This window comes from Primulina eburnea, chromosome 17, assembly GCF_022965805.1.
Source record: "Primulina eburnea isolate SZY01 chromosome 17, ASM2296580v1, whole genome shotgun sequence".
NCBI lineage: Eukaryota > Viridiplantae > Streptophyta > Magnoliopsida > Lamiales > Gesneriaceae > Primulina > Primulina eburnea.
In genome coordinates, this window is record NC_133117.1 from 6095327 (window position 1) to 6108818 (window position 13492).

Genomic DNA, 13492 nt, shown 5'->3' on the forward strand with positions numbered 1-13492 from the left:
AACAAAGAGACACTGGAACGGAATTAAACATATATTCCGTTATCTACGAGGAACGACAGACTTGGGACTTTGTATTCAAAAGATGCTAATCCAAGTATAATTGGTTATGCCGATGCTGGATACTTATCTGATCCTCACAAGGCACGTTCCCAAACTGGATATGTATTTACTCGTGGAGGCACTGCAATTTCTTGGCGTTCACATAAACAAACGCTCGGGAACAACTTCATCAAATCATGCCGAGATTATTGCACTACATGAAGCAAGTCGTGAATGTGTGTGGTTAAAATCAATGACCCAACATATCCAAATCTCATGCGGATTATCATTCGATGAGAAGCCTGTGATATTATATGAAGATAATGCTGCATGTGTTGCTCAAATGAAAGAGGGATACATAAAAAGCGACAGAACTAAACATATTCCTCCTAAGTTCTTCGCATTCACCAAGGAGCTAGAGAAGAATAAATGTATTGATGTTCGTCACATTCAATCAAGTGAAAACTCATCAGATCTTTTCACAAAGGCACTTCCTACGTCAATATTCAGAAAGCACATATATAATATTGGGATGCGCAATCTACGAAATTTGTGAAGAATTGTTCGTGTCAACATGAGGGGGAGTTTACGTGACTGCACTCTTTTTCTCTTACTATGGTTTTTATCCCAATGGGTTTTTCCTAGTAAGGTTTTTAACGAGGCAGTACAAAAACACGTAATGAAGACATCATCGTATCATGATCATCATCACAAGGAGGAGTGTTAGAAAATAATATTTAAAATATGTGTATTGAATATTTGAATGTTGAATATTTAAATGTTGAAAATAAGAGTTGTAAATATTGAAAATTAGTGTGTGATGATGAATTTATTTTTGGATTATTTGTAAAGATTTTCTATAAATAGATCTCTCATTTGTGAAGAAAATCACAATTGAGTAGAGAGAAAAATATTATAAAGTGTGTAGTTTAGTAAATTTTGAGAGTTTGAGATTTTTATTTTTTACCATAAATTTTTATTTTTTTAAAACAATTTTATGATATGTTATCCATACTTTATTTATTATTACATTGATACTCTTTTCATACGGTACCAAATACATATTTACACTACACTACTCCCATTCCGTTCAATTGGCTGCGCAAATCCTCAGATTAATTCACATTCGGGGTAAACTATACAAATTGCCAGCTTTTTTCCCATGGAATCGGGAGATGGGGTGGCTGAAATCGACCGTCTGGAGCGGGGTTTGTTACTGCACGAAGCGGATATCGACATTGATGACCAGGATCCGGTTCTTTACGCGGCGTCTTTTGAAGAATCCGAGGAGAATTTCGTGAATTATCAGACGGCTTACTGGGTTTTGTACTCGTTGCTGTTGGTACTTGCTTGGGGCTTTGGCTTTTTTATGCTCATTTATTTGCCCCTGCGGAGGTACATTTTACGTAGAGATGTCCGCTCCAGGAAACTCTATGTCACTCCCAATGCCATTGTTTATAAAGTAATTCGCTATCATTCTTTGTTCTTTCTGAAGTTTTGAACTTTATTGCGTTGAATGTATGGTAGCTTTATGAATGATGTAATTTTTTATGCTAATTTGTCTCTGAGTTTGGATATACTGAATGATACACTAGAACATGCGTGAGAGCACAAATTTCATTTGCAATCATACATCATTAGGACAATGGTACTCAAGTACTCGTCTGGTTTAAGCAAAGTCGATCTTATTGATGCTGTAGGCCTGGTATCGATGTCAATTTGGCGGTGGAATATGAGGTCGGTTGGATACACTTTGAGGGGAAATCTATCTTTGAAAGTAACTACATTCTCATATTTTCGTTTGAGAAACATCTTGCCACCTTATGTCTCCTGCTACACTATTATGCTTATTTACTTTGGATTGCTTTACTCGTTTCATTTGATTGAAAATTATTCAAGATTCTGACAAGGACCACAAGGCACTCAGCTTTTGGTTGTTTATTGAATGCATGTGTAAAAGAAAATAGGAGGGGATAAGGTTTATCAACCAGCAGCCCTCATAGTTTTACATGATTCATAGCATTGCTTTATTTTTGTGTTTCTATTTTTCATTACGTACTGTGACTCAGGTAAGGAAGCCAGTGGCATTTCCATGTTTCGGGTTTTTGGAGAAAGAGAAGTACGTCCTACTGCCTTCTGTGGCAGATGTTGTAATTGAACAAGGTAAATCTTGCCCGTACATTTATTTCCTTTTTTTGGACAAGTAAACGAGTTTTTCCCATATTTACTGTTTGGGTCTTGAAAATGCATTTAAATTGGTGGATCAAAGATGGTGTGATTCCATTGATTTGGCTTTTTCATCACAACTGGTGAAAATCACAAATTGCCTTTAACCTTTTGATGTGAGTTGATTGAGCGTTACTGTTTTGACTTCATTTCTTGTGAAGCTAATTGAAGTTTGATATAACAGTCTAACACCACTCAATGGTTTTGACACTTGGGTAATGTTTGAATGTGTTTCTGGTGTTCCTGTAAATTTTGGAAATATACGATAAGCGAGACTGCAAAATGTGATGCACTGATATATGTTGGTCATATTTCGTGAAAGAGGTAGTTTATCATGTGTACATTATGTCATGTCAAATTGTCTTGTGTATTTAGTTATTTAATAATATACCAGTTTCTTTTATTTCAATGTAAAGTGGCTTGAGATAGATATAATACAATACAAATTTATTTTTAAAGCGGTGGAAAGTTAGAATTTAAAATAATGATCATGGATGGAATGAAAACGTGGGAGAGGTGTATTTTTCGGAAAGAGTTTTAATAAGGTGGGCGTGATATGTTGGAATATGTTTCCAAAATAATGAATATATTTCTCGGAAACACAAACGTTGCCTTGGTGTCTCTTTGGGATCGTATTTAAAGTTGTAGCCAGAGCAATCCACTCCAGTTGATAGGTGTATCATTCTTGAACCAAACAGTAATTTTGAAAAGCAAATGATATGTAAGTTTACAACTTGGTCCTTTATGAGGTTTTCCCAGCGTTTATGCCGTATTATGAAATGTTTCTAAGGGAGAAATTGCCTTGCGTTTTCCTGAGCCAGCTGGAAAGCCCTTGCTCTCATCATGTGTAAGTTGTTACAAACTCTGTACTTTACCAGGGTACCTTCAGTCCCTGTTTGGCGTATACTCGGTCAGAATAGAGAGCGTTGGAGTGCGGAGGCCTGCAAGTGATGATGTTAAAATCCAAGGTGTTACCAATCCTCTTGCTTTCAGAAAGGTATTAGTTATCGTCGAATCATCCTCACTGAGAATTACTTGCTTGACCTTGTCTAAAGTTAAGCAACTTTTTCTACATCCTTTCTGGCTTTACCTCCTCCAGGTTGTTCTCTCGCAATTATCTAACATGAGAGACGAATTTTTCGCCAGACAAGCTTCCGCCATTGAAGAAGTTTCAACTCCAAGAATCGGTCATTCAACGGTTGCTCTGGTACGCCGAAATCCTTATATAATGAACTTCACTGGCAACTAATTTGAATTTGCATCAGTATCAGCTTTGCAAAATCAGTGAACTCTGATCACTAGACAAGTTCGCTGCATTATCGCTTACATTTCTCTCATCCTGGCAAGCCTTCCTCCATAATCGCATACATCTTTTGTCTAAAATTTACATTGCATTTTGCAGATGTCCCCACCTACAAAATCACCGGGGTTTGATTATTTTTCTCAGCTTGGTGATACGACAATTTTGCAAAAACTGGAGGAAGTTAGCAGTTCAGTAAAGGTTAGTTGGGATTACAAAAGGTGCATGTTTTGTTGGCTTTTTTTTTCTCTCTCTATCACATGCCAATAATTTAGAATTTCTCGCAGAGAGTTCAAGCTTTGATTGAAGAGCAGAACCTTCAAGCACCAGCATCAGCTGATTAAGCGTGGCCCGTGTTTTTCTTTTTCAAATTCTGACTCGTATGTGGGTACTTCTTCTCGAACCCAGCCTCAAAAACCGACTGAATGGGGGTTGGTAGACTCTTGCATGCCCATTCGCATTCAATCGAGCAACATCTCGAAGTTGACTCGAGCTTGGGAGCTTGTTTGAGTTTTAAAAGTATTCAAGAATTGTTATAATGAATATTTCATAATTCACCTGTATATCACAAATTATTGCGTAAATAATTCTGTTTGAATCTAGTTCAAAATATTTTTGCCTCAATTTAAATACCATTGTTTCGAAATCCAAGCAAATAATTATCGTCGGGGCTCAATCGATAACATAAATCATAATGTTAATTGCTGATAATAGAACACAAAATATCTGGCCACGGCAAATTTATTAAAAATTGAATACTTTTTTTTTAAAATTTATGAAGGCTTGTTAATTACTTAAGAGTGGGTATTATGTGAGACCATCTCACGGATCATAATCGGTGAGACGGCTTGTTTTGCTTTCAATTTGTGCTAAATCTGGATTATATTATTAAATATCTCTCTTCTAGACTTTAATTGGTGTAATGCTTATTGAAATAATTGTTATCATGCATATGAATAAATGTAGCAAGTAAAGATTATATTCTTTGCATTTTTGCCTCAGTATTTATCAAGGTTCTAAAAAGCGTGAAGCGCCCCGAAGCGCGGATGTCGAGCTCCAAACTTTTCAAGCTTAAGCGAGATTAGCACATGCTTAAGCGTGAAAAAGCGTTTTTTATATTCAGTGTAATTGTAATTATCTCAAACCAATAAATAGATAAAATAATACATAAATATGATAAATTTTATGTCTGATGCATTAATTCTCATATTTATAAAATCATAAAATATCAAAATTACAATCTTAATTTGTTTTTGCAACTAAAACACATTAAAAATGTTAAATATTTGTCAAATCATTATCAGACATGCTTAATCATAATTAAAATTAAAAAATAAACATCTAAATTATAAACCTAATTTATTATTTTAAAATAAAAAAATATACCTTCAAAATAAAAAAAATTAATAGATGCGATCAATTGTGGTTAAACACGCTTAATTAAACACCTTAATTATGCTTAATTCGGTCAAACTACAGTTTGACCGCTTTTTTCCGCTTTCTCCGAAGCGGGACGTTTTTGCCAAGCTTCAAGCTTAAGCGAGCTTAAGCGGGGCTTAAGCGAGCTTTTTAGAACACTGGTATTTATTGGGAACATTGCAAATTTGGTCAGGACTATTTCTTTATGGTTTTGGGTTGTTTTTTATTTCTTTCAAAATTTCGGTTTTAATTTGTTATACCTATTTTTTTTGTAATTTTAATTTATTTCCACGTGTCGTTTGATTTGACATTGATATGGCGTTGAATTGTTTTTGATACCTGAATATTTTGATAATCTGCTAGTAATTTTTCTTTGGTAAATCAAATGGTAATCTCTCATACTTGGCTAGAAAAGAAATTAGAAACGTGTCAGATGTGTATTGTAAGCACTTCTATAGAAAAATGACGAAAATTGCAAAATAAATTATCAAAACATCTAAAAAAATGAAAGATATATGATTAAAACCCGTTTTTAAAAATATAGAGAATCAAAAATGAAAAAAACAAAGATAAAAAATAAATAAAAATTTCCTTATTCTTATTTTTCTTTCATCTCTTTTTTTAATAATTCAAGATATTTATTATTAATCATGGTAAATATTGTTATTATTACTATTATTTTGTGGATAAATATTAAATGCTATTATTTGCAATATTTTTAACTTCATAATAATGGATTATTTTGAAAATTTAATTTTCTCTCCCGCAAATAAAAAACATCTAGATTTACCCCTCCACGTATCCTATCCACATAGATTGCAAAAAAGCGTAATTAATAAAAGGACAAATTTGCTTTTACTCCCCATTCTCATTATCAACTTTCTCCTCACTCCACATCCCCTTTTTTCTTTGTTTAAAATCCTCATTTTACTAAAAAATTTCAAAGACATCCTTAATTCATTGATTTTGATACGTGACATTGTTATACTTATCGAGCATGTTCTTAAAGATATATAGCCTCAAGATATAGCTGAAGGTTTCCAGCCTATATATCATGTTTAAATAATCGATTTTTTTATTTATAAAAGGCCCATCATGCTTTCGTATAATAAATTAAATCTTTTACCTCTTTGACCGGAATACCACCAGGTTATATCCACTGAGTTTTACAAACTGCTCCTCACAGTCCAACCATATAATCGCAACCGATGGTTTCTGACGCAGATTTCTTCAGCAGCACTTGGCACAACCCTAATTCGTTTCCTACCTTAGGATGTATAGTAAAAGATAAAATTTTGAAAATAATACATGAGAGGGGCTAGAGAAAAAGATTTCTTTATTCAAACACAAACATTTATTATTACATAGTAACCTCCTGTAGAGGAGGAGAAACTTGTTCAGTAGCTGAACTTACAAAACACATAAACTTGAAAAGAAAATATTACAACTTATTTTTGAAACAAATTGAGGAAATGTTCGATGATCTCAACTTCCTTCTTCCTACTTATTTATAGAAGACTCATTCGAATTTGAAACACGGACTTCAATTGTTGATGAACCTTTACAGCTAGCTTGTGGGCCACTTTCTGTAGTGGTTGAGTGGTCCCTCTTCTAGATCATTAATCTAGCAATGGCTTATTCTTCTGCTTTTATCTCTTGGCATAACCAGTGGATATACGTCTGGATTATATCGACTGAAATCTCTTTTCCTAAATATTTTAGATATTTATGTTTATATCTAAGAGGTTCCAGCTTCTTTCTTATTGCTTTAATCATTCGTTTGGAAACTTTGAGATATATTGCATATATTTCTTTGTTTCCAAATTTCGTTTTATTTCTTGTGTGTTTTCTTTTAACCCATTTTTAACTTCTTTTATAGATGATTTTTTGGGTTAAAGTTCCTTGTCTATTTATTGGATTTTCTTTATATTTAAAGATAGGGAATCCAATGTTTTTTGTCATTTACCACCGATTATTGGTGGTCTTTGTATTCCACTTACATAATGGCCCTTTCCTTAGTGGCATGATCACATGTCCCCTTTAGCTTTGTCGGAGAATCTTTGGCTTTCTGTATCCTCGAGGAAATCGTGATTGTTGTCCTTCCCTACTTGTACTAGTGTCGCTAAAGTGTTTCTGATCAAATCTCGGCTTGATTCTTTACCAAACTTTGGTTATTACTGTTTCTGGCATTCTGGACAGATGTTCTCCGACCATCTTCCCACATGTGTCATATTACAGAGTTTCCGGCGGGTGTTCTTACTTGCCGGCAGCTTGCTATTCCACAGAAGATTTCTTTTCTTTTCGAACAGATCTTCTGCAAAGCTCGTTGTTTTTCATGTAATTGTATTCAACAAGAAAGATATATTTACTGAATTTTGATAAAGCTTAAATAGATACTTGACTTTGTCCATCTCTGTCAGACAAACCCAAACTCCCCATGCTCTCCTAGTATATATGCCATCTTCATTAAATGAAGAAACTAGGGGTGTTTCGTTTGTAGGAAGATCATTGATGAATTTCTGGATATTCATGTCTGGCTTCCTTAGCTTGATAAAATGAAAGGCTTCGTATGAGTCTTTACCTGCTGGTTCTGGTGCTGTAATGAAAAAATACAACTCCAGAATATCTCCCCTGGATAAATGATCATTGTTTGTCCAAGTTTCATGCACCGCTTCTTGTATCCACTTTGGTAATGCTGAAATCTCCGAGAAGCTGGGTGAAGTAGTATAAACCGAGGCAAGAGCCCCAAATTCATACAAAGATTTGACTTCCTTTGGATATGAATTTTGTTTCATCCATACCCTAGAATATTTACCTGCAACATCAACTTGAATCATAGCTGGGTTGATGCCAATTCTTGTATTTAATTTTTCCCAAGTCTGTTGGTAAACCTGGAATGGAGAAATTACAACTTCATTAATACCAACCTTAGTTTTGCTCCTGTCAGTATTGGGTCTAAGGTTGATCTCTCTCTCTTCAATCCCTGAGGTGAAGGGTTGACTTGAAGACTCGAGATTGGAATCTGGAGTTTCAAATTTTTTTTGGCTGACTCATCAAAAGATGATCCCAACTTAACACTTGTGCTAGGGGTATTTGAATCTCTTGCTCCAGGTATAGAGTCATGTACTCAAAAACTCTCCATTCGTGAAACCAATGGCTTCTCGATGCCTTGGAGGATAGGCATTTGCGTCACAGACCATAACTGAGTATATGTCTGTAAACATCATGTGATTCGGTCAGAGACAATTCTCTTATCCGTTTGTTGAAGCCTTCCCGCAATTTCTGCGTTCAATGCTAACTTGTTGAACTCGGTTTGAAACATTTCAAGGTGTTCCCTAAAATGCTTCTGCATCTTGATAATAGCATCAATATCAAAGATGTTCATCTCTTGTTAGAAAATCTCCAAGAATATTTTCGCGAGATTTAATGATAATTATATCAAAAATACAATTTTGACATAAAGCTTGCCATCTCAAAAGTCTAGCTTTTTCTGGTTTGGATTCAATCCTGTTTCTCAGAAAAACTTTCACCTGTGTATTATCAACTTTCGAAGTAAATTTCTTTGCAAGTAAAAATAATGACCATTTTTCAAAAGCCCTTTTTACTGCATAAAATTCATCCTCATTGATATGCCATCTTATGGCTTCTGTATCTGAGAATAAACCACTACAATATCTACATGGTTTTTCTCTGTCGGATGTGAGCTTAGTAATCACTGCTGCCCACCAATGATCACTGGCATCTGGATATAATACCATATCATCTTCATCCTGAGTAATAGCCATTTTCGAAAGATTTTTACAAATTTCCTTTAGTTGACTGAGTCCTTGGGTGTTTTCTTTTGTCCATATAAATTTTGCATCTTTTTTCAGTAATGCACTGAAGACTTTCCTGTATTTTGCTAGGTTTTTTATAAACATCCCAGCAAAATTAACAACTCCTAGAATACTTTGAAGTTGTTTCTTTTCTTTCAACTTGTTTGGAAAATTTTGCACATTTTCTACTAAATGATCTTGTAAACTTATTCCTGACTCATCGATTTCTATTCCGAGGAATTCAATCTTTCCTGTGGTAATGACTATTTTCTTTTCTGATAGAATCAGTCCTTCTTTTTTACAAACATCAGAGAAAGTCTCTAGATTCTTAATATGTTCTTCCATATCTTTGGATGCGATTAAAACATCATCAATATAGACAAACATAAACTTAAAATAATCTTTAAATAGATTATCTATTTTTCTTTGAAATATCTGGGGTGAATTAGCCAATCTCATTGGTAATACTTCCCAAATATAGTTTCCTTGCGGAGTGGAGAAAGCTGTGAATTTCTTGCTTTCTTCATGCATCCGAACTTGACAAAATCCGGACTTACAATCAAACTTAGAGAATATCTTGGCATTGCGTATGAAACTAACCAAGTGTTCTCTACTAGGTATAAAATACCCATCAAACTCCAGAATTTTATTAATTCTTGATAATTAATAAACAATATGGGGTTTCATAGTTTTATCTCACCATGATTTCTTACTAGAAAAACTGGACTGCTATATGGTGAAATTATTGCTTTGATCAAACCAAGGTCCAGTTGTTCCTTAATTATAATCTGCATATCCTTTTGATCAATTATATTCATTAGGATAGACTTGCAATGGACAAATTCATATTCTTTGCTTTTCTTAATTTTAAGGCAAGATTTGAGTTGATTTCTATTCCACCATACCGGAGGGATAGATCCAAGACAAGTGCATGACAAGCATTTCAGTAATGCACATTGTTTATTTTGCTAAAGTTATAAATTTTATGATACTAATTATCTTCTATGCAGCAAGGTGTTCGGGCCTGAGCATTCTGGGCGAGTTTGATATTTAGGAGCTAATACATTGTCTAGCCAAGTTTTTCTTGAGCAATATAAGCGTAGCCATTTCCAAGGATATGACGCAACTTCGGATGTTACAGAAAAGTTCAAGGAAATGGAAGAAAAAATAAAGGATATGGAAGCCAAAGAGGTAGCACGAGAAGCACAATGGAAGGAAGAAATAGAGGCAAAAGAAGTAGAGAGAAGCACGACTACAAGCAGAAACGGAAGCACGTGAAGCACAAAGGCAATCTGAGATGAAACAATCGATGGGGCGGATGCAGGAACAATAATTACAAAAATTTACCCATATTATGAAATGTAAGATGGTCGGAACTGCTGGGGGATCTCGAGGGCCCGAAACATTGCCGTGACATGTATTAGCATGTTTGATATTAACGAATTATTTTTTAAAATTACTTGTATAAATTCATGACTTAAAATCCCCTTTCTTTTGCAGTTGGAAGGTGTTATGTCAGAAATCATGCAACAATATATGGGTTTTACTTCAAATGCTCAAGAAAGTATCCGTAGATCTCCTCCATGAGAGAAACCGAATAGTAGCAATTATAATTTTGGAAAAGAATATTTGGATTTTTAGTTGACTGGTATGTTATGTTGGTTGATAATGATTTCGTAAGGATTATATACATTTTTTTATGACAGAATGTCATTGTTTATTTCATCTATTTATTATATTGAGTTATGAAATGATTTATTTTAGAAGGAAATACAATATTTTTTTTAAAAAATCTATTTCCGATCTCGAGTGGATTGGATGAAAAATTAAAATTATTGATTATAAAATTTTTGGAACAGAAAATAATCAATTTGTTGAATTGCAAGCTAATGCAATGGTCGATTGGTTCGGACTCATGATTTCTAGGAGCAGATTTTTAACCATTCCTAAATTACAACATTTAAGTGTGGTCACAAAACTGCTTCGGAATATGACTTTTAAGAACAGTTACGAAACCGCTCCCCATGCACGCATGTAGAAGCGGTGTAGAGAAGCACTCTTGCAGCCCACATTTATGAGTGGTTAATATCCGCTCCGAATACTTGCAAACAGAAGTTGTTTCGTAAACAGCTCCTAGGTTTCACCTTCAGCCTCGGCTTAAAAACTGTTGCCATATCCATGTCTCACGCTCGGTTGGCTACAGATTCAACATCTTCATTTGCAAGATTGGGTCATGCTTGTACCTGATATGAAGAATTCAGATAGGTTTACTTAAACGCTCCAGCTGAGCATATATGATTAGGGTTTCTAACCGGGGCAAAACTAACCTTTTAGTGTAGTGATGATAACATTTACCACCGCTTTGTTCTTTTGTTCTAATTGTCCCTAGCAACGGTGGCAACAAGTACGCTTGGGAAATCGTTGCCGTATTTGTAGGAGCAGTGGAAAACCGCACCTACAGGTCAAATAAACCGCTCTGATAACTTCTTTTTGGTAGTGTAATATTCACAAGAATACAATAATGGAATCAAGAAATGCTTCGTTCTTTGAACACATGTTTCCATGCAAATATAAGGAAAAATCAAGTTCATCCAAAAGATTATATGAGGCAATTAAAAAAAACAAAATCTTGATCAACATATTGAACATAGACGTAGCAAGAAAGCTAGGACTGATAAATCTTTTGGTTCAGATTTCATCACTTTCATGATGGAAAGTGAATCTCAAAGCTTCAAGGAAGCAATGAGTTCATCTGAGGGACCTCTACGGAAAGAGGCTATCAATTCCGAAATGGAATCCATTCTACAAAACCATACATGGGAATAAGTGAATCTTCCTCCGAGAAGCAAACTACATGGCTGTAATAGATTTTCAAAATAAAAATGAAATCAGATGAAACCATAGATAAGTATAAAGCCATATTGATAATCAAATGTTACCATCAACGTGAAGGGCTTGATTACTTTGACACATATTCTCGTGTATCGAGAATAACCTTTATTCATGCGATACTCGTGATTGTCACCTTGTCAAATCTTGAAGTACACCAAACGGACGTAAAGACAATTTTTCTAAATGGAGATTTAGAGGAGGAAATTTAAATGGAATAACCTGGGGGATTTTATGCGACTGGGCAAGAAATAAGGTTTGGAAACTGGTGAAGTCTCTATATGGCTTAAAACAAGCACCAAAGCAATAACATGGAAAATTTGATAAAGCCATGATAGAAAGTGGATTTAAATTCAGTATGTGAAAAATGTGTATACATAAAAAACATTGAAACTGGATATGTCATTTTATGTCTTTACGTAGATGAAATACTTATCATTGGTAGTAATGATAAGATGATCAAATTCATCAAGAAGTTATTGAACTCAAGATTTGGGCTTAGCCGATATAATCCTTGGAATTAAAATTCATAGAACATCAGAAAGGCTAGTTCTAAGTCGGACATAATTACTTGAGAAATTCAATAAGGATGAATCTGCATTGGCTAAAAACCCGATAGATACCAGTCATCATCTATCAAAGAATCAAAGTGAGAGTATGTCTCAATTAGAATACTCTCGATTCCTTTGATTACTTGATGAGTTGTACAAGACTAGACATAGCCTATGCGGTAAGCAAATTGAATATATTCATGAGTAATCCAGGAGTTGAACACTAAAAAGAAATTATCAGATTGCTAAGATACTTAAGGTACTCATGTGATCATGGGCTACACTATACCAGATATAATGTTGTTATTGAAGGAGACAGTGATGCTAATTGAATATCTAATATGAAAGTCTCAAAATCTATAAGTGGATATGTATTCATTTTAAGAGGTGCAAAAAATTGCGTGTAAATCTTCAAAAAAAACTGTAATAGCCAGATCCACGATGAAATCCGAGTTTATAGCTCTCGACAAATGTGCTGAAGAGGGTGAATGGCTCCGTCAATTCTTAGAAGATGTTCTAGGATGGGCAAAACATGTGATGGCTATATGTATACATTGTGATAACCAATCTACGATTGGAAGGACACAAAAAAAATATGTATAATGGTAATTCTAGACATATACGTCGTAGATACAATACCAATAACATCTACTCTCAACTGGAGTTATCTCTCTTGATTACATAAAGTCAAAGGATAATATAGCGGCTCCGCTAACCAAATGATTGAACAAAGAGTTGCGAAGTCGTCAAATGGACTGTGGGTTAAGCCTATAGAATAAATTGGTGCGAAGGAAAACCCAACATACACTGACTGGAGATCCTAAGAACTAGGTTCAATGGGACAACCTAATCACATTAATTTGGAAAATCATTGTAGGGGTTATCCTTAGTCCTTTCCTATTATGAAACAGTGAATGTTGAGGATAAGTTTACGAATTTTAATGATTCTGATGAGAAGCAATATAGAATCATCTATGTGATAGAGAAGTTGGCCTCTTTGAAGGAATTGTAGGGCTCAATTCTAGACCCTCTTGCAGAACCAGGAATGTGTTAATGGTCAAAACGAACACAATCATGATACTAAATAGTATCAAGAAGAGTAATGTGTGAAGTATATCTCAATTCAGACAAACAGTTGTACAGTTCAAAGACATCACATCTACTGTCAACGAGTGAATTAATATGCTTTCACAAGAAAGGTTCAAAGGGTAATACATACATATCCTATGCAAGACTCAAATGTTGAATTTTAT

At 34.5% G+C, this 13492-nt stretch overlaps 1 protein-coding gene across 2 annotated transcripts; it reads left to right on the top strand.

Annotated features, from left to right (window-relative positions):
- Positions 1–1071: 1071 nt before the first annotated feature.
- Positions 1072–4167, top strand: LOC140818543 (uncharacterized). 2 transcript variants are annotated; one of them, XM_073178537.1, is made up of 7 exons: positions 1376–1501; positions 1740–1816; positions 2109–2202; positions 3144–3262; positions 3365–3472; positions 3668–3766; positions 3853–4167. In XM_073178537.1, exons 2-7 carry the CDS (start codon positions 1751–1753, stop codon positions 3907–3909), a joined length of 543 nt encoding a protein of 180 aa, XP_073034638.1. In that variant the 5' UTR covers positions 1376–1501; positions 1740–1750; the 3' UTR covers positions 3910–4167. The 2 variants fall into 2 exon arrangements, with proteins under 2 accessions (XP_073034637.1, XP_073034638.1); XM_073178536.1 differs by lacking the exon at positions 1740–1816 and having other exon boundaries at positions 1072–1501.
- Positions 4168–13492: the final 9325 nt, after the last annotated feature.

What these genes read in the sequence shown, in the direction of transcription:
- LOC140818543 (XM_073178536.1), top strand. Translation starts at nt 1,202, where the DNA reads ATGGAATCGGGAGATGGGGTGGCTGAAATCGACCGTCTGGAGCGGGGT. An exon ending in ATCCTCTTGCTTTCAGAAAG is followed by an intron (nt 3,263 to 3,364) that starts GTATTAGTTATC and finishes TACCTCCTCCAG; the next exon opens with GTTGTTCTCTCGCAATTATC. An exon ending in GTCATTCAACGGTTGCTCTG is followed by an intron (nt 3,473 to 3,667) that starts GTACGCCGAAAT and finishes TGCATTTTGCAG; the next exon opens with ATGTCCCCACCTACAAAATC.